This window comes from Phalacrocorax carbo, chromosome 2 (genome assembly GCF_963921805.1).
Source record: "Phalacrocorax carbo chromosome 2, bPhaCar2.1, whole genome shotgun sequence".
Classification (NCBI taxonomy): domain Eukaryota; kingdom Metazoa; phylum Chordata; class Aves; order Suliformes; family Phalacrocoracidae; genus Phalacrocorax; species Phalacrocorax carbo.
Genome location: NC_087514.1, coordinates 97,696,871 through 97,716,819, shown reverse-complemented (window position 1 = coordinate 97,716,819; position 19,949 = coordinate 97,696,871). Strand labels below are relative to the sequence as shown.

Below are 19,949 nucleotides of genomic sequence, written 5' to 3'. Positions count from 1 at the left end.
CTCAAACAACAAACTTTGTGAATAGGAAGAAACCACAGGTTTCTTCCCTTTCCCTTTCGGGAAGGGAACTCAGGTGGAGGTTTATTCCTTGATGGCCATGGGACCTGTGGGACCTGAGGGATGCCGTGACATGCTCTAGCTATTCAGGTCATGGATCTCCTGAAGTTGCTCCACTTACTTTGTCAGCGGCTGTGAGTCGTGTCCAGGGTTTGTCTGCCCTCCTGTCGTAGTCCTGCGCGTCTGCCACTTCCACGTAGTCACTGAAGCGGATGAGGATCTTCCTCTCACGTAGCTCTTCTACTGTGGGCCTTTGACTCAGCTGCAGGTTTGAGGAAGGAGTGGGAAAAGACATCAGGACTTCACTTTTTCCTTGCAGAGTGCTGCTTGGGGATTTACTTTACTACGACCGTCGTTACAATAATAAGAGGGTTCAGACAGTCACTGTATCGTTGTTTTTATCAACCTTTCACAGAATTGCTACTTGGGAGATAACCTCTTGCTATAGCACCTTGAATATCACCCCACCTTGCTGCTAGAGCAGCCCACTGTTGCTCGGGAAGCAGTTGTGGCTGGAGCCCCTAATCCCTGGGTGAGGTTGGTCCCCCCTGGCAGAAATAAGATGTAATGCAATAAAGTCTCCTAGTGCACTGATGTCTCAAGGAAGAGACGAAGACCACAACACAACTTTAAGACTATCTGCACAGGCTGTACACTCCCCACCCTGAGAAGAGTCAGGCAAAGCCACCGAGTGGATCCTGCCCTGAATTATGTGCAAAAGGTGACAAACAACTTTCCTTACCATTCTGATATTCTGCTGACTTGTCCTTACCTCCAGAAAAGGCAGGCAGGCTGATGATGACTATTGCTCGTTGAACTTTTCGCTGTATGCTGCAGCTCAATTTTGTGCCACAGTGTATTTAACAGTTTACACTGCATACTACAGGCCAAGAAAAAAAATTGCAAGGGTGGATTGTATCATGTCAAGAAAGCATCTTCATTGTTCCAAAGCATTTTTTTCAAATTCCACAGCAGAATAGGCAGCCACAGCCAAAACTCCCCTCTCCAATTAGAAACAGTAGTGTGCTGGTAGTCCACGTAGCGTACAGCCAGTTACGTGGCTAGGGACAGGCGTTGGCTTTCAGGGATCAGTTCTCACTGGAAGCACAGCATGGTGGCTAATGTCAAAAGCAATTACACAAGTGTTTCTGAAGAAGGTGCTACATATATGCGTGCACGTGGCTGTACGTTAGCTGCAAAAGTTTCGCTGTTAGAGTGGAATGTTTGTAATCAGGATATATCAGAAAAAATAATATGCTGCTAACAATTAGCTAGACAGTGTATCATGCTGTTCCCACTCCCTAGAAATAGGTGTTTTGCAATACTTCACCCTTGTGAATAGGGAAAGGTCTAACTATTCATGAGATGCTAAAGACACTATTCTGCAAAGGTAGTTAGGCTCCTGGATCCTGACACGCAATTCCACCTTCCTCCCAAAAACAAGTATCTCAGGTCCCTGCATTTCATCTTCCAGGGAGAATTAAGATTCAAAACAGCCAGGATGCTAAGTGGAGGGTGAAAAATTTGCGAGACTACAAGAGAGAGAAGCACATGCTTGAAATCCCACCTTTCTCCAGCATTTGGGTGCTGATGCAAGATAGCTCCTCCACCCCATCCTGCCTCTGGACTTAAATCCTTGTGTGCTTGTTCTTGGCAAGGGTGGTTGCCTCTCTCCCCTTTTCAGAAAAGATGCTTGCAACTGGAGGTGGCAGTGGGGCTGCTCTCCTTGCACGGACAGCCCTGAGCATGCACTCATGAACTGGGCTCAAACACCTCACGTAGAGGGTCTGCAGAGCTGCACTAATGCCCCACCTGTGAGATGCTCAGGGACAGGGATCATGTCCTACGCCTCCTGGCTGCAGCCCAGCCATTTGGCACACACTGAAGGGAGAGAAATCCTGCAAAGAAGGGGTAACCGGGAGCACAACTCTGCACTGCCAGGTAACGCCCTTGCCTAGGACAGCTGGCATCAGTCAGCTCCTTGGAGGTTTGAAAAAGAGCAACTCTAAAACTTCTGGATATGGCAAAAATCTTAAAACCAGACAGTTTTCTCACGCCCACCTTCTTCTATGGGAGGCATGAAGTTTCCTGGGGTGAGCTGCACGTGTTTTGTCACGCAACATTTATAAGCTTCCGCTTATTTCTTCCAAGAGTTTCCCAAGAAAAGCCCCATTTTATATACCCGTGTTCAGGCCAGCCAGACTCAGGTCAGCCAAAAAGCGCATATGCAGTGAGGTTAGAAAGAAGTGTGACTTTCTGAACCCAGACTACAGGTTTTGGGGACCTTTTCTAAGAAAACAAAATGCAGATACAGTATGCATATACAGCACCTTTTCTTTTCACAGACAACAGGACAAACCTATCTGTGAGCTGGAGTACCATGTCAGAAAAGCCAGAGGGCTTTTCTGTAGAGTAGATTGAAACATGCATAGATTTTAAAATGTTATTTTTTCACTCTAGCAGAAGAGAATTGCCTCTTCAGCCTGCAGCCCTGATACCTCTGCCTAAGTCACCTGCAAGCCAAATACACGCTGCAGTTAATAGACAGGCTTTGAACAAAAGCAAGCAAACTAAACCGCTATACCTTGCTTGGAGTATAATCACAGTTACGCTATGAGTGAGGCTTCTCTCTGACCTACAACTCATCTTGAATGTGATTTCAAATTGCTAGGTTTTTCTAGCGGCCCTAGTCCTAGGAGCTGCAGGTTTGTTAGTGCTGATGCATTACTACTCAGACAGCACAGCAGAATTTTGCTTCCAATCATTTAGAATCTAAGCCCTGACTATGGGAATAGAATATCTTTATGCTGAAATAATATTATGGCTACACCCCAAATTTCAAAGATAAGGGTGAGATGTGCATTTTTCATTCTTAGGTGACGCCTGGACGTAAGAGAGACTAAAAGCTGCTTCTTCTCTTCCTCTAAATTCATCCAACTATTGCTGTGTATTATTTTTAGCTGCGCTGCCTTTGTTTCAGAAACCTACAACCAGTGCAATTTCAGGTCCTTATACACCCCATCAGGTGGTGGGCAGTGTCTCCATCCCCACAGAGCAGTTGGAGCAAGTGAAGCACAGAGACAGAGTACCCAGCTCAGGGTGACCCAGGAGGCCCGGGGCACAGCTATGAACAGGAAAAAGATGCATTGAATTTTGTGCCAGTGCCCGGACTGTGAAAGAGAGTCCTGAAATCCACAACTTATACCACAGTGCATGTATATGCATAAACCTACATATATTTACGCATACAAATACACTCACAAAATATTCAGTATATTAAACCAAAGTGCTTATCTAATCATACTAAACGGAGAGACAACCACACTGAGTGGTTTTCTAAAAGCAATTAATTAAAGCTACATTATTTGAACAGTTAACAAACTGCCCTGCCTCTTTCTCATACCATTGCTAAGATTTTCTGTGAGCTGCTAAGCATGAGGGCCTCTTAGTATGTCTGGGCTACCCAGAGCACCCTTAACTCTTAGATAGTGGGGAAAACAGCTTTGCTAACAGACTCTAAGTGGCTCCACCGTAGGTATCACTGCAATGTCTGTTCACGATAAGGGCGCAGCTCCCCAGAGATCTCACCCTGGAGTTTATTTTCAGACCTGTGAGCGCAGTCTCTTGGGTCAAAATTGCTTAATGCTACACCTGAGAACGAGCTCTGCTTCTTCTACCAGGCAGAAACAATAGGGCATGTTGGAAACTTACAGTAAAAGGACACAGTCAAGGACACGATGCAGTTGCCTGCACAACGCAGTGGTGTTCAACGTGGGAGAAAGGGATCTTACTCACTGAGCTGGACCCGTGTTTAGTTAATTCTGTTAATGTCAGAAGGATGTATATGCCTGGACTTTTTCTGGGTATACATCCTGGGCGTATAGAATCATAGAATCATTAAGGTTGGAAAAGACCTCTAAGATCATCGAGTCCAACTATGTATCTATTTGTGAAGATTTGTGAGCCGAGGGAGCAGGACCTCATTATTTGAGTGTGGACTAGGGCAAAAAACCCTTTTTAAGTAAATGGATTTGTATGAATGCAAAAGCAGCGTAAATGAGGACAGGACTTCCCATGTCTTGTCACGGGAGGTCAAGGTTTCCTCTGTATATTCTGGATCACTGGAGATAAAAATGGGCACGTTTCAAGTTTCGATACTAAGGCAATTTTCAAGGGAAGGTTTAACACAAACCCTTTTGTTCTTGGCTTGAAATGAAGCAAACCCAAGCACCACCACCAGGTAAAGCGGAGGGGGACGCACTCTTGCCAGTCTGGTCTTGGGATTTAGTCAATTGTGAAAAGCTGAGTTCGCTCTTCTTTAGTCACAGTGAAGCTCATTTTTTTGTCACTTCGTTGCCTGCTTTGTTACCTCATTAAAATGTTATGGTTGTTATTTAGGGAAGAAACCAAGGTGAAAAATTACAGATCCTAACTAGCAGCACATACAACCCCCCTCTCTCCTTCGTTCCCCACCTTTTTGCAGTAAGATACAGGAGCAGGATGTGATGAAAATGCCCCAAAGACCTTTCCCTCTGACTATAAACACAGTTTATCCAAATTAGCCACTAACCTTTTTCCTTCTCTGACCTTTTTTCCCCCCGCCTTCCTTTCACCCCCTCTGATGAGTCCCACCTCTCTCAAGAGTTCATTATTTTGAACAGCCTGTGCTGATGCAAGCCAGTGGAGGTCAATTAAAGAAAAGATTGAACAGCAAGACATTTCCCAGTGAGGCACCAGCTTGCTCTCCAGTGAACAGAGAGTTGAAGTTGTACCGGAGCAGGAATTTAATGGTAGCAAATATTTCAGATTATTGCATGGCTTTTAAGAAAAAGGCATACCTCATCACTTTGGTTGTTGTTATTACTACTATGAGATTTTTTAGTTTTGGAGCTAGAACTCGGCTAAAATTAGCTACCGACACTGGGGAACAGGAGGCAGTAAACGGCTCTGGGGAACAGGGACCATGATGCTATTTGAGACGAGAGAAGGTAGGAAAAGAGAAATTTTATTCCTCTTTGCAAGTGATTTGTAACGTGTTCTGTTAATCCAGGCTATGACTCTCCCTCTCTAATGGAAATCCTCAGGGGGAGTTCAGGCTTGTGTTAATTGCCTTGGTGTCCAGCCAAATTCAGCACAGTTCAGAGGATAAATTCTTAGTAGCAATTCCTAGGGGCCCAGATCTCCTCATGGAGGGCACCCGCCTGCTACACTTTTCCCAGAGGGCCTTTGCACCTTAATATTCCTTGTGGGCCAAGACCAGTGCTCAGAGAAATCCCCTCCTAATCCACATGTCCCTCCACTCAAAGAAAGTTGCTCGGTGGGCCCCGAGGGGCAGGGAGAGGGAGCACAGGGTGGTTGGATGGGCAGAACCCATCCGTGGGCATCTCAGGTGACAGGCAAATATACTTCACCTCTCCTTCCTCGGGTAGGAGGGACAGTAGCTACAGAGAAACTGTACCAAGCAGCATTTGCCTCCTGTTTGCTCTTTGAATGGCAGCTATTCCTTATCCCCAGTTAATTTGGAGTTAGATGAGTCTGAGAAGATGGAAAGTGCTTAAAGGGGCAGCTTGCTATAGGTCACCTGATTTTTTTAAAATTTTTTTTTTTTTAGAAATTGCCTGTCCAGATGATGAATTCAACTGGGTATTTATTGCTGACTTTAATAAGGCATCTAGACCTAGCAAGGTAATCTTACTTATTACAGCATGTCATGTTACAACTTATCATCATAATACTCTAACAAAATGTCAGTGCTGAAGGAGTTTTAAGAACAGCTTTTTAATGGATGAAGCGGGTTGTTCCCTTGGAGTTGGAATAATGCCACCAAAAATTTTGCGGACAGTAGTAATTTCTATAGTGCAAGGTCAAAAGTCTTTTCAGCAACTTCTGCAGAACCCCCCTCCCTTATTACCAGCTACACGTGGTTACAAGGAGGCAACGTGGCATACTTTGCTTATGTTGAATTTAGCCTGTAGGCATGTGTGTGCATTAAACCTCAGCGCAAAGAGAAAGGTCCACTGGGCAAAACACTTGCCATGCTCAATTAAACTTCTGCTTGATCTGAGGTTTAAAATCCTTTGGTAATAAGACTTCAGTACAAATTGACAAAAGGAGCCTGCTACTCTGCTGTAGACACAACGACACATGTGGGACACGCTCATGAAAGACAGGGCTGGGGAATAACAACAATTTTTGCAGGATCCACAAGGTGGTTAGCAGTTTTAGTTGTTATCTATCCACTTGCACACTTCATTCACTTCTTTCCTCTAGTGGTTTCTAAGCTTTTATAACAATATGTTTGGTAGGTGAGAACAAAATTTGTTTTTAGACCAGGCCTGTGGTTCTTTCATTAAAATTACAGTGTGTCACCAGAATGATTTACAACAGTTTGAAAAGATGATCAAAATCAAACAATGTTAAACCCTGTTGCTACCAACCTCATAAATGTGTGGGAGAAAAATCTTTACTAGGCAAGACGCAAAAAAAGGCTGAAAGGAATGTGACTGGGAATGGGAGTATGAACATTGAAGAGCCAGCTGCCAGTGGCTCAGACTGATGCTGCTCTCACCATTGTTCCTACTTAAAAGTGCAACCGAGGCAAAGAAGGAAATCTCATAGAAGATTGCTGAGGTTTCAGGGAGCAGACACTGCTGCAATGCTTAGCAGCCTGGGCGTTTTAGTTCAGCAAGTAGCTGTGGCCTCTGCCGGCAACAGACAATTCATGTGCTTTGTACCTTTCCCACAAAACAGCGGAGGACGGGAACTGCACAGTGACAATGCCGGCTGGGTTCGCAAGCCTCCACTTCTTAGGCAGCAGATTGGGTATGGGTAGCTTTGTTTTTTGTCTATTACAGCGTCCATCAAATGGCATCAAGAGTTACACTGGATTCCTGTACGTGTTTACCCTCCAATGTACAGGGAAAGCGAAAGCCTGGTAAAACAGTATTTCTAGCCTTTGCGCAGCATCTAAGTCCTATGAAACATCTGCAATGCAGTTAGGATCTTTTTTTTCAGGCAGTGCTATGAGGGGATGTGAGACCATCCCTGCTATTGTTGTTAGGAATTTAGGTTTTTTGGTTTTTTTTTTTTAAATTATAGCTCTCTGGGCCACATTCTTAGCTTGTGCAGACAACAGCAGTGTCCCCCCATTGGTGATGGAGAACTCTGCTGCCATTCAAATAACATGAGCTGAGAATAAGGTGTGAGATTTTTAACCAATAAAATAAAACAATCCCACTCTCTGAATGTACCCTTTGCATGTGTATTTAGGGCCCTTTCCTTGTCATTATTTATACCCTGAAAGTTTGTGATCCCATAGGTCAAAAAGACTAAGCCACCTAAAAATGGGAAGGGGTTGGTGGTGCTTTGCAAGTGTGTGAAGTTTTTAAGGGGGCTTTCTCCACCTCTGGAGACAGGAAATATGTCAGTGGTGAAATAAAGTTTATAACAGGATAGATTGTTGGCTATGCATATTGGGGCATCTGTAGACATTTACACCAGCTGCGGAACAGAATGTGTGTATCTGAAGTGACCATTCTTCAGTTTTAAGAGTAAATGACTTTCAAATGGGAGGAAACCGAAACTATGCTGTTTTGTTCATCCTTCTCTGCCAATACGAGATTGTTTTTTGCACTATACGCCATTTTGTGAATGCTTGTCTCTATTTAGTTTAAATGCCTCAAATGAAAATGACAATCTCCTTTTCCAGAAAAAATTATTTCCCAGTTTAATGCTTTTTTATGTGGAATCCTCAAATGCAATCAATCAGCAGTGTTGTAATGTGCTCTCTCTTTGTAATGGCTGCAGAAGCCATTACACATACAGGGAGCAGGGTTAGACCAACGCTAGGCTCTGTGTCCTTCACTGTTCAAAGCTCCTTCTGTTATAAAGACTAGATCTTTTGTCCAGTTTCAAAATGTTACCAACAATAGCCTGCAAAGCGCTTCCCTTCACTGTCTGTGGACTTAAACCCTATAACATAGGTGATTTATTTTAAAGATTTCTTTTAAGACTTGTTTCACACTCTACTTTTGAAAATGGTGCTGGGGAAAAGGAAAAGGGCAAACAACTTGTGCAGCAGGGAAAAAGTTACAGTAGTGCCACAATAGGATCAAAGTTACTTCTCACCTTACGTGTTAATCTTCTCTTTATCTCCCGTTTTTCCTCCTGCTCCTCTTGCTCATTCCGGGCTGTAAAAGATTTACAAGGATCTCAGGCTGTGGACTCATCAGGAATGCCCACTATGCAACAAAATAAACTTCTCCATCAGCATATTAATGTTTCAGGACCTCTCTTGTGCGCAGCATGTCCCTCTGGGGCTGGTGAACTTCCTCGACTGGTAACTACTGCACTTCTTCACACACTTCACAAAACATCTACAGCCTCCTTCCTTCCCTGTGTTGACACCTCTTCATATGTGTCACTTTCTAGAAGGGCCAGGCAGCAAGCCAGCTCTTCAGAAACCGTCATCTCCCTGCCTACAGGCCTGGTGGCCTCAGGGGGCTTAGCTATGACACGGTCAGATTCTGCGAGGCTGCAAGGTCAATGGTTGGAAAAGAAACACTTGCATTTTTTTTTCCCCACCTACAGAATAATTTCTCTGCAGCCTCTCTTTGGAGAATGGAAAAAAAAATTCAGAACAGGGGTGACAGGCAAAATCTGCAACTCCCCATGACCTGAGCAGAATGTCCTTCCATCATGAGCCTTCACAGCATCACACTGGAGCATAAAAGCACATCCTAGGGCAATTCACTTTCAACATTAAGCCAAAAGGTCACGTTACAAGTACTTACTAGGGGAAGCCTCAACCATTTTTCCTCCAGAGGACGATAACATTTGACTGTACTAACCTTTCTTCGACTTAGGAGCAGGCTGTCATGCATGTCTTTCCACTGTACTTTACTAAAAGTCACTAAAAGCCCAGGTTTCTAGGTAGGCGGCTCCTCAGTCAGTTAGGATCCATTTCCACTGCTTTGTTAATGGCTGAATTGCTCCCTACTCCAATCATGCCCACGCATAACAGGTGTGCCCCTGGTGTGATTTTGTTTTCACTCAGCCAGGAATAACTATCTGCAGGGGAGATTAAGGACCTCAAAGGCCAGTTTGGGATAGGTGGATTGATTTAAATTCTCCAACCTTGGACTGAATTAAACCCAATGGGGAATCCCATGTTCCTCTCTGCTGATCCTGTGGGAGAAGGAGGCACCCCTGACAGAGCAGCAGTAACAAACTGCCAGCCGTAACCTCTTTAGCCAGGAGAGCACAGGTCAGCACTCCCACTAACCAACTGGGACAAGCCAAAAAAAATATAATCCTAACCCAATGGAAGCCTGCCCACAATGGAGGAGATGCAGCGTTTCAAACCAATGCATTCAAAATTGGAGCTTTCCCCACATATAAATAAGACTTAAGGTTCAGAGACCACAGAAGTCTCTGAGCAGGTGAGGAGGGCTGGGCTGGAAGCCAGGTTTCTTGCTGCTCAGGACAATAGAGCTGACAGGTCTATCACAACTGCTCACTGGCTCCAGCCGGTCTGGGAAATCTCTACCGAAGTGGACAAAGAGCCAGTCAATGTTATGATGTTTTACAATATGTTTCTGATCTTTAAATATCATTTTATCAAAAATACTCCTTGTATTTTCAGGAGGAAGGAAAATGATACTGGAATAAAAAGAACAGAAGACAGCAGGGAGTCACAAATGGCTTTTTAAATAATAACTGGAATACATACACTGATAAATATATTTTTCCTCTTTCAATGGTTCCTGTCCCTGCTGGGCTGGATTCTCTTCTAGCAATTTCGTTCTTCTCTTTGTGTCTCAAATTTGGAGGAGCTGGTCCTGCAAATGCCTACTCTCGGAAGCAGAGCCACTAATAAATCCTTGTAAGATTAAGCCAGAGAGACACAGCGCTAAACAGAGCCTGCACAGAGTCAGGGTAGAACTGCAAGCAGCCAAGAAGTTATGTATAAAACTTAGTTATGGCCATTCATTTTTGTACTTGGCGCACCATGTCTTCCCTTTCTCCTCCCTTCTCAGCCCAGCCACCCACTTCGGGGGCAGCCAGGCAGGCTGAAGACCTTGGTTGGGTAAAAGCCAGGAATTAGGAATACATTCTCCTCTGAAACCAGAAAATGGCTGTTTTAGCTGTTTCTTTGAAGCTAATAAAGGCATGCCAATCTTACAAAGCTACAAAACTGTTGCTTTATTTTCTCTTATGTGTTCAGGAGATGCTGTTTCTCTAGACCTCTCTGTGTGTGTGTGATTTTCAGGCCTGATTTCTGTGCCAGTGTGAAATGTCCCCCAGTACAGCCTGAGAGCCTCAGAACCTACCTAACCCTCACTTCTGTGAGGTATTTGTGCAAGCCCAAATGTGCCGGGCTGACAACTGAAGTACTCTGAGAAGTGGCATGGGGATGGTGTGTGGGGGGGATCCGGGCATCCTTCCTCATAAACTTGGCCAGCAAGCTTAACTGCGAAAAGTGTTCTTTAGTCTTCACACTAACCCTGCAGGTCTGGACTCCTCTCACTACGTGCCTTTGACTTAAATAAGAGCCAGTGAATTGTATATACTTCAGTGAAGGACCCTTCAAGCACCGGTGTCCATGTTCTCAGTTTCTTTGCTGTGGCTGCTGTAATCTTACTGTTGGTACCCACAAGTACACTGGAACTTGTGCAATGGGCGCTTTGCCCTTGCAATTCAATGAAGCTGACCATCTCGTAATTATTGCAGTAGCACGGAGCTACAAAGTGATCACTTCATGCATTAAGACTGGATGTCCAACTGCATTTTGCCTCATTTCTTCCCATCAGAACGGGCAATAATGTGGTTACACATGTATCAGGAACGTCATGGGACCAGACATGACATTTGCATCAAGGAGATTTCAGCTTTAACTGCAGAGGAAATCCTATTTACTCCACCTGGGAGCTTGCTGTGTTTTCTATTATTTTTTTTTTTTTTGTAGGTGTGTGTGCTAAGAACCAGGCTTTTGCAAATAGCTTGACCTGCTTATGCAGAGAATTTACACTCTTCTCATTATTGCTTCCTATGTCTCTTTTTCTCTAGGCTCCATTACATTTGTTATAATTCTTCTTCACAGAAGTCTAGGGAAAGGACACTAAGTGATGCTGTACAAACAAAACACTATTTATATTTACTTGCTTATGAGTGAAGCATTTTTATGCTCTCTTTTTTTTTTTTAATTATATAACTATTTTAATTGTTTGTTCCTTTCCTACTGTGTTTCACCAAAAGTTGAGATGCCTTGGAAATACCACATTACTTTTTCCTGTAATTATGAACTCGTTTGTCTACCAAGACACACATGTTTTGGGGCAGATCTGTGCTTAGGAACCAAGTTAAAAAAATTCCATTTAGGAAATACAATATAGTTCTGGGTTCAGGGTAATATTTTCAAACACATCCCTGTTATTTAAGAGCCTTTATTCAATTCAAAAGGAAATCAATGTGACTCGGGAGAATTCCTCTGAAATGTAAGACATCTTCAGGTCGCTACGTGACTGCTGTGCTTGGCAACGTGACCTTTAGGAACCTCTGCAAGGCACCCAGTGTTGGAGATGCTGCCTCTCTGCTGATGCCAGTTCGAACACTGCTGCCAAAGCAGCTGCCAGAGACCCCCACCTCCCCCCAGCCACCCTCACCAGTGCCAGGTGGTGCATGACACATGTTGGGTCATGCTGGTGGCAAGTCTCGGGATAATAACAAGAGCTAACCAGAAAACTGGCCTCTATCCCTGCTCGCCCGAGCCTGGCATCAGTCACGTTGCAGGTTTCCCCTCCTCCAGCTGTTGCGCTACCCCATCCCCATGAGACAATCACACCTGGACGTGCCACCTGTTTCCCCAGTTTCTGCCCCTGACTTTCTCCAGCTGCCAGGCACAGGAGTTAGGAGCAGACGGTAGGAGCACAGCTACCAAAAGGGGGCTGGCCCCAAACAAATGGCTTTTCTGGCAGCCTTGGGCTTGCCCACGCTGCTCTGCTTTCCGGTCTTTTCTCCTCTTTGCACTGACAGTGGTGTCTCTCTCTTTCTCTTTGTCTGCCATGTGTAATAATATGAACAGATGAAAAAACCCTGCTGAGCGTTAACACTATCATTAACTTGCTAGGAATTTGATTTTGAAGTATTTAATCAATCAATTCTACTAATTTTCAGATAATTAATCTTCTGCTACCACATTTTAATGATTCTGTACAATGCAGCTATTTGAACAACAAGAGAAAGTAAATTACAGAGCTACCTAAGGAGACTGATGGTATTTTAAGGTACCATTTAGGAATACTTTTTTTTGTAGTAATTTTTTTAAATTTCCCTAGAATGATGGATTTACTACCTTTAAAAGGGAAGAACTTGTTTCTTTTGTTTTCTGTTTCCAAAGTAACAATTAGATAAACAGCTTTTTTTTAAAAAAAATTTATATTCAAACCACTTCAACGTGAGTAAAGAAACTGTCTTTTCTTTTTCCTATTCATTCATGAGATTACGAGATTCATGCTAGATTCAGTCCTGCTTCCCTTGAAGCTGGTGGCAACATATCTACTAACTTAACTCCGACCAGGCTCTCTACATGGTCTTTTGTCCCTTTAAAACATCCTTTAATGTTCTGAGGATCTACCAGCAAGTTTTTTGGCTGACTTGAAGAGTTTCAGGGGAACAGTTCAGGGAAATAATCCCGAGTCACATTGGTTTCTTTTTGTAATTGAATAAAGGCTCCACCTAGCCTAGATTGCTGCAAAGATTTTTAGGGAAACTAATTAAGCCATGCCATAATGTCTTTACTAACTTATAATGAGATGGTCGTCCATGTAAGAGCCACATAAAGGCTTTTCAGAATGACTGACCCTCTCTTTGGAACAGGAGTTGCAAGAGAGTGTCAACATCTGGGGATTTTTCCCCCGTTGTTCACTTTTGTGAATTTACTAACTCTGATTTTAAATAATTGTTTCTGCAGTTCTAGATGTTGCTCCAGACTTGCACGCTTATTTGCATTTCTGATGCACTTTATTACTCACGATGCATGTACAGAATAGTTGATGTTTTCTAAAAAACACCCAACATACATCTAAACTAACCCAAACTAGCTTGCTTCAGGTTAAATGTCACAGTATCAGGACTTACGTTTCAGTATGTTCCTCTGCTCCAATTCTTCAGCAGTCGGTCTCTGGCTCAGTCGTCTGCGAAAAAAGTCCAAGATCAGTTTTTGGACCATATCACATTCTCCTCAGCTCTCTGTCTTGAAGAGTTATTTTGGGGTGTGAAAGGCAGAGCAGAAAGCACTGACACTGCTCCATTATGTACTTGGTACGCCCGGACCATGCGTGACACAGACCATGCTTTGCTTTCGCAGTTTCCTCTGTTTTCAACTCGTGAAAGACAAAATACGTTATGTCATCTTAGGCATGACTCTCCCACCCCTACCCCAGGCAGAGCTGCTGAAAACTAAGCTACACAGATGTCTCCACTTAATTGCCTTCCTCCCATGCCTGCTTCCTGACTCACACAAGTATTTCTAGCTAAGACCCAGCTAACCCTCTCGCCAGCCTCCTGACTGCGCCCCGTTTGTTCAAGCAGTGTTTGAACACACAGCCAGTCTGCAGAAAAAACAAGGGATGATTTGGCAGTGCCGAGGGCAGAACAATAGCAGCCCTCCTCCGCACCCTTGCTTCCCTCCTCCTCCTCTTGTGGCTTTTACTAAAACTTACATCAAAGGATCAGTGTGACTTTCTAGTCAACCTGTACGTAACAGGGTCACAACAAATGCAATCTAATTACAAATGGGGACCCCGAGCACAGAAATGGCCTGAATATTTAGCATACAAAGCAAGGGAGAGAAGCACAAAGGGGTCTTTAGAAAACAAAGTAAAACAGCGAGATGACATCAGAAGTCAACACTGTTGGGCCTCCTCATACTCTCCTCCAAGTCAATGGGAGTTTTGTCAACGATACCAATGACAGGATAAAGCCTCCTCCTTCTTCAGACGTGGTCATTCCGAGACATTCCCAACTTGGGGGCCCCAGTCTCCACCAGTTGGCTCATCAGTTCCCCCGTGTGGTACCGGGTACTGATAGGAAGTATGGTATGAATGCCGGCTGCACGGCTTCATCTCCTGCAATGAATGCTTCCCCTGCCTGTGGCACAGCAGCTCACCGACACGGGGCTATCTCTGTGAGGCTGGATGAGGGATGTCTGATAATGCCTCATGGCAACACAGGGGCTAAGCCACTGCTCAGAGATGCACACACATCCCCCAGCCTTCTCCAGAGCCAGGAGCTCACACCTGCCCCTCACATCGTGCATGGTGCACGGGGCTGAAACGCATGGGGTGGGTAGGAGCCCATGCCCTACACTAGCTGTATGAAGACAGAAGCACTATAGGCATCTAACTTCATATAGCCTGAAGATCTGCAGAGGTGATACCAGCCGTATGTCCTTTGGGGCCACCTTACACCACAAAAACAAAACAGCAGAACATGACCCTATTCCAGTGCAGAATTTGGAGTCATTAAATTTATCTCCTTTCCATGGCAGATTGAACATTTGCCTCATCGGAAAAGTGTTGAAAGGGACAGAAACTCATCCTTAATTCAGAGGTAAAGAATGTCTGCAAAATACTTTGAAGACAGAAAGTGGTATTGAAGTGTTTCCTATTACCATCTTTAAGATACAGTAGCTGTTGCTAATGGGAGACTTCACTTTAGGACTATGAAGCAATTAAAACTAGTTTATTCCTAGCAGCACATAAGAATCAAAGAGAAAAAAAAGTTGCCACTCTTAGCTCCACCATGTGTGTCTGCACAAATTTAGTTATACAATGTTTTTAATCCACTGTACCATGATGCTTTTCGAGAGGATGCATGAGAGGGATGTTAAGGATGGACTCCAGCCACCTAGTGTGTAGCTGCTTCTATAGAAACAAACATCCTACAACAAGTAAAAGGAGAAATTAGTCTGAAGAGAATGCTCCTGAAAAGGTCCACCCTTTTCAAGAAAACAGGGATTGAAGGACTCAGCAAACAGTTCTGTCAAGAACAGCTCACACTGGTGCGTTTCTAACAAAAGGCAGAAGTTTAATTTATCTACATTGGTGATGTACAAAAAGGACCAAGCCTTCCATGTGTTTACTGGGGTACCTGGCAGGAAGTAGATGCATTTAAACAAAGCTTTCACTTCACTGTGCCTTTCCTTCCACACAAGAGGACAGACATTTCCTCCCAAGTATGCCCTTGGTACTGTATGCACCCTCTACTCCTGCGCTGCTCAGAGACTCACAGACTGTGGGATTCTTCCCCATGCTGCCTAGCAGGGCCCCTAGTGAAAGCCAGCCAAGAATATCTGTGTTCCCCATCAAGAGTAAAATTATTTTATAGATCCCATTACCCAGCCTTTTCAAGCTGCAGAGTGCTCCTGCCTAAATGATGACCACCATTTTCAAGTGCTTCAGAAAAAGCCATGACACTTTTGATAGATTCAGTCTGGAGGTCTGAAGCTATCCGCATTCATGGGTTGTCGATTGCTTCTGGACACTTACAAACCCAAGAATTTTTAATAGCAAGATGTAGGCCATAGGAAAAGACAAAGTTCACGATGGGTCTTTGCAGTGCAAGCAGTGAAGCACAGCTGGAGGATGAAGAAGGTAATGAATAGAAGCTGTGGAGGTTCCTGGCCTCCAGTACCAGTGTCTGCTTGTAACTCCACGAACTGCTGTTACATCCCCACTTCCATCATCCTTTTGGACTGACCGAGCCTGCTCCTGCTCCCTCATTGTGAGTCCTTCCTTGATGAGCTCCTCAAACAAACCCAGCCCCTTCCCCTCCAAGCTCTCCCAATTATCTCCTTTCTTGGTCTCTTGCTCTTTCATTTTATTTCTTCTCTTGCTGCTACAGTGACTTCTGCCCCCAAACTATCTTTGGGTGTTACAAACAACTCCACCAGCTCCTCAGAACAGCTTCATTTTAATACTCTCTTGCCTCTTAACTTCTAGGTTTGCCAGATGTTAAGCCAGATGTTAATGTTACCATTTTTTAAGATCTTGACACTAGTTACTGATCCTGTAAATCAAGAAACGTAAGCAGCTATTGCTTTGTTACCATGGCCACAAAGATACAGTTTTTTTCACACCAAATTTCAGTATCCATCTCCAGTGTGCCACTCTGATCTTGGCAAACACCAGGTGTGACACTTCCCCTCTTCTACCTTCCCTCCTGTGCTGCCCAGAATAAAAAAAATACTAATGAAGCCCACCTAGATAGCAGAGATTGATTTCAGTGGTTTGATTGCTGGGCTGCTGCTGTGCCTGATTTCATTTAACATCACAGGGGCTGCATGAGGCTGTCAAGAGGCCAGAGGTCAGGAAACAAGTGCCTCATTAGCAGCATGATCAGAATAAACAGGAGAAAACGGAGGTGAGGAAGGAGCCTGGTGCAACAGCAAGGAACAGATCTGTTTATGAAAACTGTAACAATCGAGTGTGATGTGTGGTGCTGCTGTTGATCAGAAAGGCAACTCTGGCTGCTTCATGGAGCTGTATGAGCATAGGTGCCTAACCAAGGAAAAGGCAAGACAGGCCTTAGAAAGTAACAACCTTTAACAGCACTTTCTGTATCTCAAACTTGTTGTGTGAACATGCTTGACCTTCACTGTGCCATCCATGCAGTTTTGCAATAAGCTTCAGGCATTCAAGGGGACATGAGAGTTTGCTTTTTTGTAATTTGTGCTTTGCAATGTGTTGCCTGTTTTATGCTTCATATGTTTTTGCAATATTGATAACAGTGGTTTTGCAAATACACTGACAAAGGTTTTACTACAAAAAAAAACCTTCCTAAGATTTATGCTGACATTAAAAAAGCTTTGCTATGATTTCACTGAAAAAATAATATCCAAATGAGATGGTAAGTGAAAAATAAAGCAGTTTGCTCAGATTTGCAAAGATGAACTTGACAGCAAACCAGCTTTCTGAATTAATTCCCTGCATGATCAAAATGCACCATACTCCTTATTGTAGAACTATACAGCAAGAGCTGAGCAGCTCTTCATAAGGATGTTGTATGGTGGTTTTTTTGTTTGTTTGAATTTGCTCTGGGCTGGGCATGTCATGGTGGATAAGTAGGAGTTTTAGGGCAGGAGAGGCAATTGCGCAAAATCAGTTGCTGTAGACTCCAAATATTGGCTGGTGGGGGTATAATCTCTTCAGGGAGCCAGAGGAAAAGGAGGCAGCATTTTTGCTGATGGATGCTACTGTTTGGAGCCTGCCCAGCAAACTGAGAACTCAGAGTGGGAAGTTTCTGCTCAGCGCGGCAGTGTCCTGCAGGAACAATAAAAGGAAAAACTGGCTCTACATCTCCCCAGGCAATACAGAACACTTAAATTAAGAACCCACACAGTGATGCTTACCCTGCTCTGCCGTGTGGTCATACCCAGAGGGTTATCAGGACAGCAGCCAACTAGTTGTGGGGCTGAGGGTCAGATTCCTGCAGCTCTTGTGTCTGGTAGCACCTCTGAAGCAAAATGCTCCTGGCTGCCTTGGCTGTCTCCTACTAGAAGTCATAGGCTTTCTCTCCTTAGTCTCCTGTTTTGTTGTGGATGAGCTCCGAGAAAGAGCTGGTTAATGCCATCCAGCTCATTGTCGTGTGAACAGGACAGCACTGAATGTGTGTTTTCTGGGATATCAGGAATTCATCCTTGCCTCTGCCTAGAGGGCAAGAAAATCTAAGAGCTTAGTACTGGGTCATCTGTAAGTATAATGGCTGGATATAGTACAGGGCTTGCTAGAAAATAACGGCCCATATACTTGCCAGTCTTGTTAACTCTGAGTGCTTGCAGACGCAAGAGGCAGAACCCAGCAGCTCTCCAGTGCTTGAATGGTGACAGCTGGTGTGTGTGACCCAAGAGCAGGACTGATGGGCAAAGAGGTCATGGGTGGTCACAACAGGCATGCAGCAGTGTGGCGAGGTGTCCAGAACATCACCAAAACATCTCGGAGCCCAGTGATGCTCATGCAGCTCTTCCTGATGACATAGGTCACCCTGATGTAAAATAACTTCTGAGCACAGTGGGGCATAACCTCTGGAGCAACTTCTGAATTTATTGTGTAGATGCAAATCATTTTGCTCAGTTGCAACTGGGTGGTTGATACCACCCCAGAGATTGCTCCAAGAGGGGAGTAAATCTGAGCTGGGTATGTGAGAAGCCAGCTGCTGCAAAGAGCTACTTGCCACATTGCTCTTTAGTTGGCATAAATGAGCACAACTGAAGCCAGCAGAGCTGTGCTGATTTACATCAGCTACATAATCTGACATGAGGAAAATTCAATGGGAGTAGAGAGTCTTACTGTTGCTTAATTTAGCTTGCCTTTCCCAATAATAATGCTGATAGCAAAGCAGTATTGATGAAGTATAGGCTACCAGGGGCGCTTTGCACTGCCATGCCAAGTACAGAAAATGGGAAGAGAAAAATGGAGGAGAAGAAAATTTTGCATCTGCTTCTGAAAGTTATCTGTTAGCAGAGGGCAGGAATGAACTCCCCACCTTTCCTTATGTCACTGCATGATGAGCAAAAAATATTTGTAACCCTGGAGGTTCACTTTCTCTGAAGTATCAGCCCAGATATGCCAGCCAGATTTTAGAGTCTGCAGAGAACTATCTCACTCCTAACAGGATTCATAGAATGGGATTAAATGTAGTTTTATCAATGAGTGAATAAACTGAAGGCAAATTAAATAGAAAAACCCTACCCAAAGAAGCAAATGTAAAAGTTTTACACCATTAAAATTCCTGTACTAGAATCCATTAAGATGTTGGCTAATTTGTAGGATACATTATCTCTTCCTTTAAGCTCTCTTTCCTGTGTGACAAGTCTCCCGTATCAGTCATGGTAACACGCCTTATAACTCCTTTTCCTGAGCAATTAAGGCAATAAAACCATAAGGAGGGTTTGCCATGATTCAGTTACCATGTAATGACTGCTCTCCACTTCCCTGGTGATTTTAAATGTTCAGCCCCTGGGAGATGGTGGTACTTCTACAGTGAGAAAGAAGCCTGTGGCAATCACTAGAGCAGACCAAAGTGGGCAAAGACTCCTGTTCATCCCTGGGAAGATGGGTGAAGTGCCACTGAGACAGAGTTTAGATTAAAATTATTTAGACAATTTTGGGAGGAAGTGCTTGCTTTTGGTGAAAATATAAATTGATTAACTATCAGCTGAAGATCTAAGTACTTTCTGATGGTGCCTTACTGGCAAGGTACTTCTGCTGCCTCAGCATCCCAGTTTGTTCCCTGGACTGGACCACCTGGTCCATGATAGCTACAATGGTCCCACGTCCTGGAGGAGGGAGGCAATGCTTTTGCTCAGCAGTTCTTCCTAGTGCACCGTGAGAAATACAGAGCAGTCTGGCACGTGAACCAACCAAACAGCACATCTGCAGTCATGTATCCAGCTAGGCTCTGCAGAAAAATCAGATTTTCAACTAAAATTATTCAGATTTTAATTTAGGCTCTAAGCGGTCTTTTACTAACCCCCAAAATTATGCTTATCCCAGACTTGGTTTTGTGTTGAGAAACAGCTTCAATATAAACTTTAAAGCGCTGCCTAGCCTAGATTGCAGTGAGGGTTTTTAGGAAAACTAATCAGCAAATTTTCTGCTTGCACAAGCATCTGTGGATAGTGAAAGATATAACCAAGCTGTCCCTTTGTTTAAAACTCTAAACCTGACCAATTTGTTTTCTCATTCTTTAGCCCATGTGAATCCGTTCTTGACTCATGGCTCAAACATAGCTCTCTCCTGTTTCAGCTGACTGAGGGATTGATTTATTATGATTTTGATTTACTCTTGGGAAAGTTACAAGCTCCCCAAGAAAGAACAGGCTGCCCAGACTAG

At 44.0% G+C, this 19,949-nt stretch overlaps 1 protein-coding gene across 5 annotated transcripts in view; it reads right to left on the bottom strand.

Moving 5' to 3' along the window:
• PHACTR1 (phosphatase and actin regulator 1) overlaps nucleotides 1-19,949 on the bottom strand; it is a 311,643-nt gene that overhangs the window by 8,886 nt on the left and 282,808 nt on the right. For all 5 annotated transcript variants that reach the window (XM_064443598.1, XM_064443601.1, XM_064443599.1 and 2 more), the window contains 3 exons: nucleotides 13,195-13,250; nucleotides 8,185-8,246; nucleotides 179-319 (listed from right to left, as the gene is read on the bottom strand). In XM_064443598.1, the coding sequence (XP_064299668.1) occupies nucleotides 179-319; nucleotides 8,185-8,246; nucleotides 13,195-13,250 (259 nt within the window). The remainder of the gene's footprint in view (nucleotides 1-178; nucleotides 320-8,184; nucleotides 8,247-13,194; nucleotides 13,251-19,949) is intronic.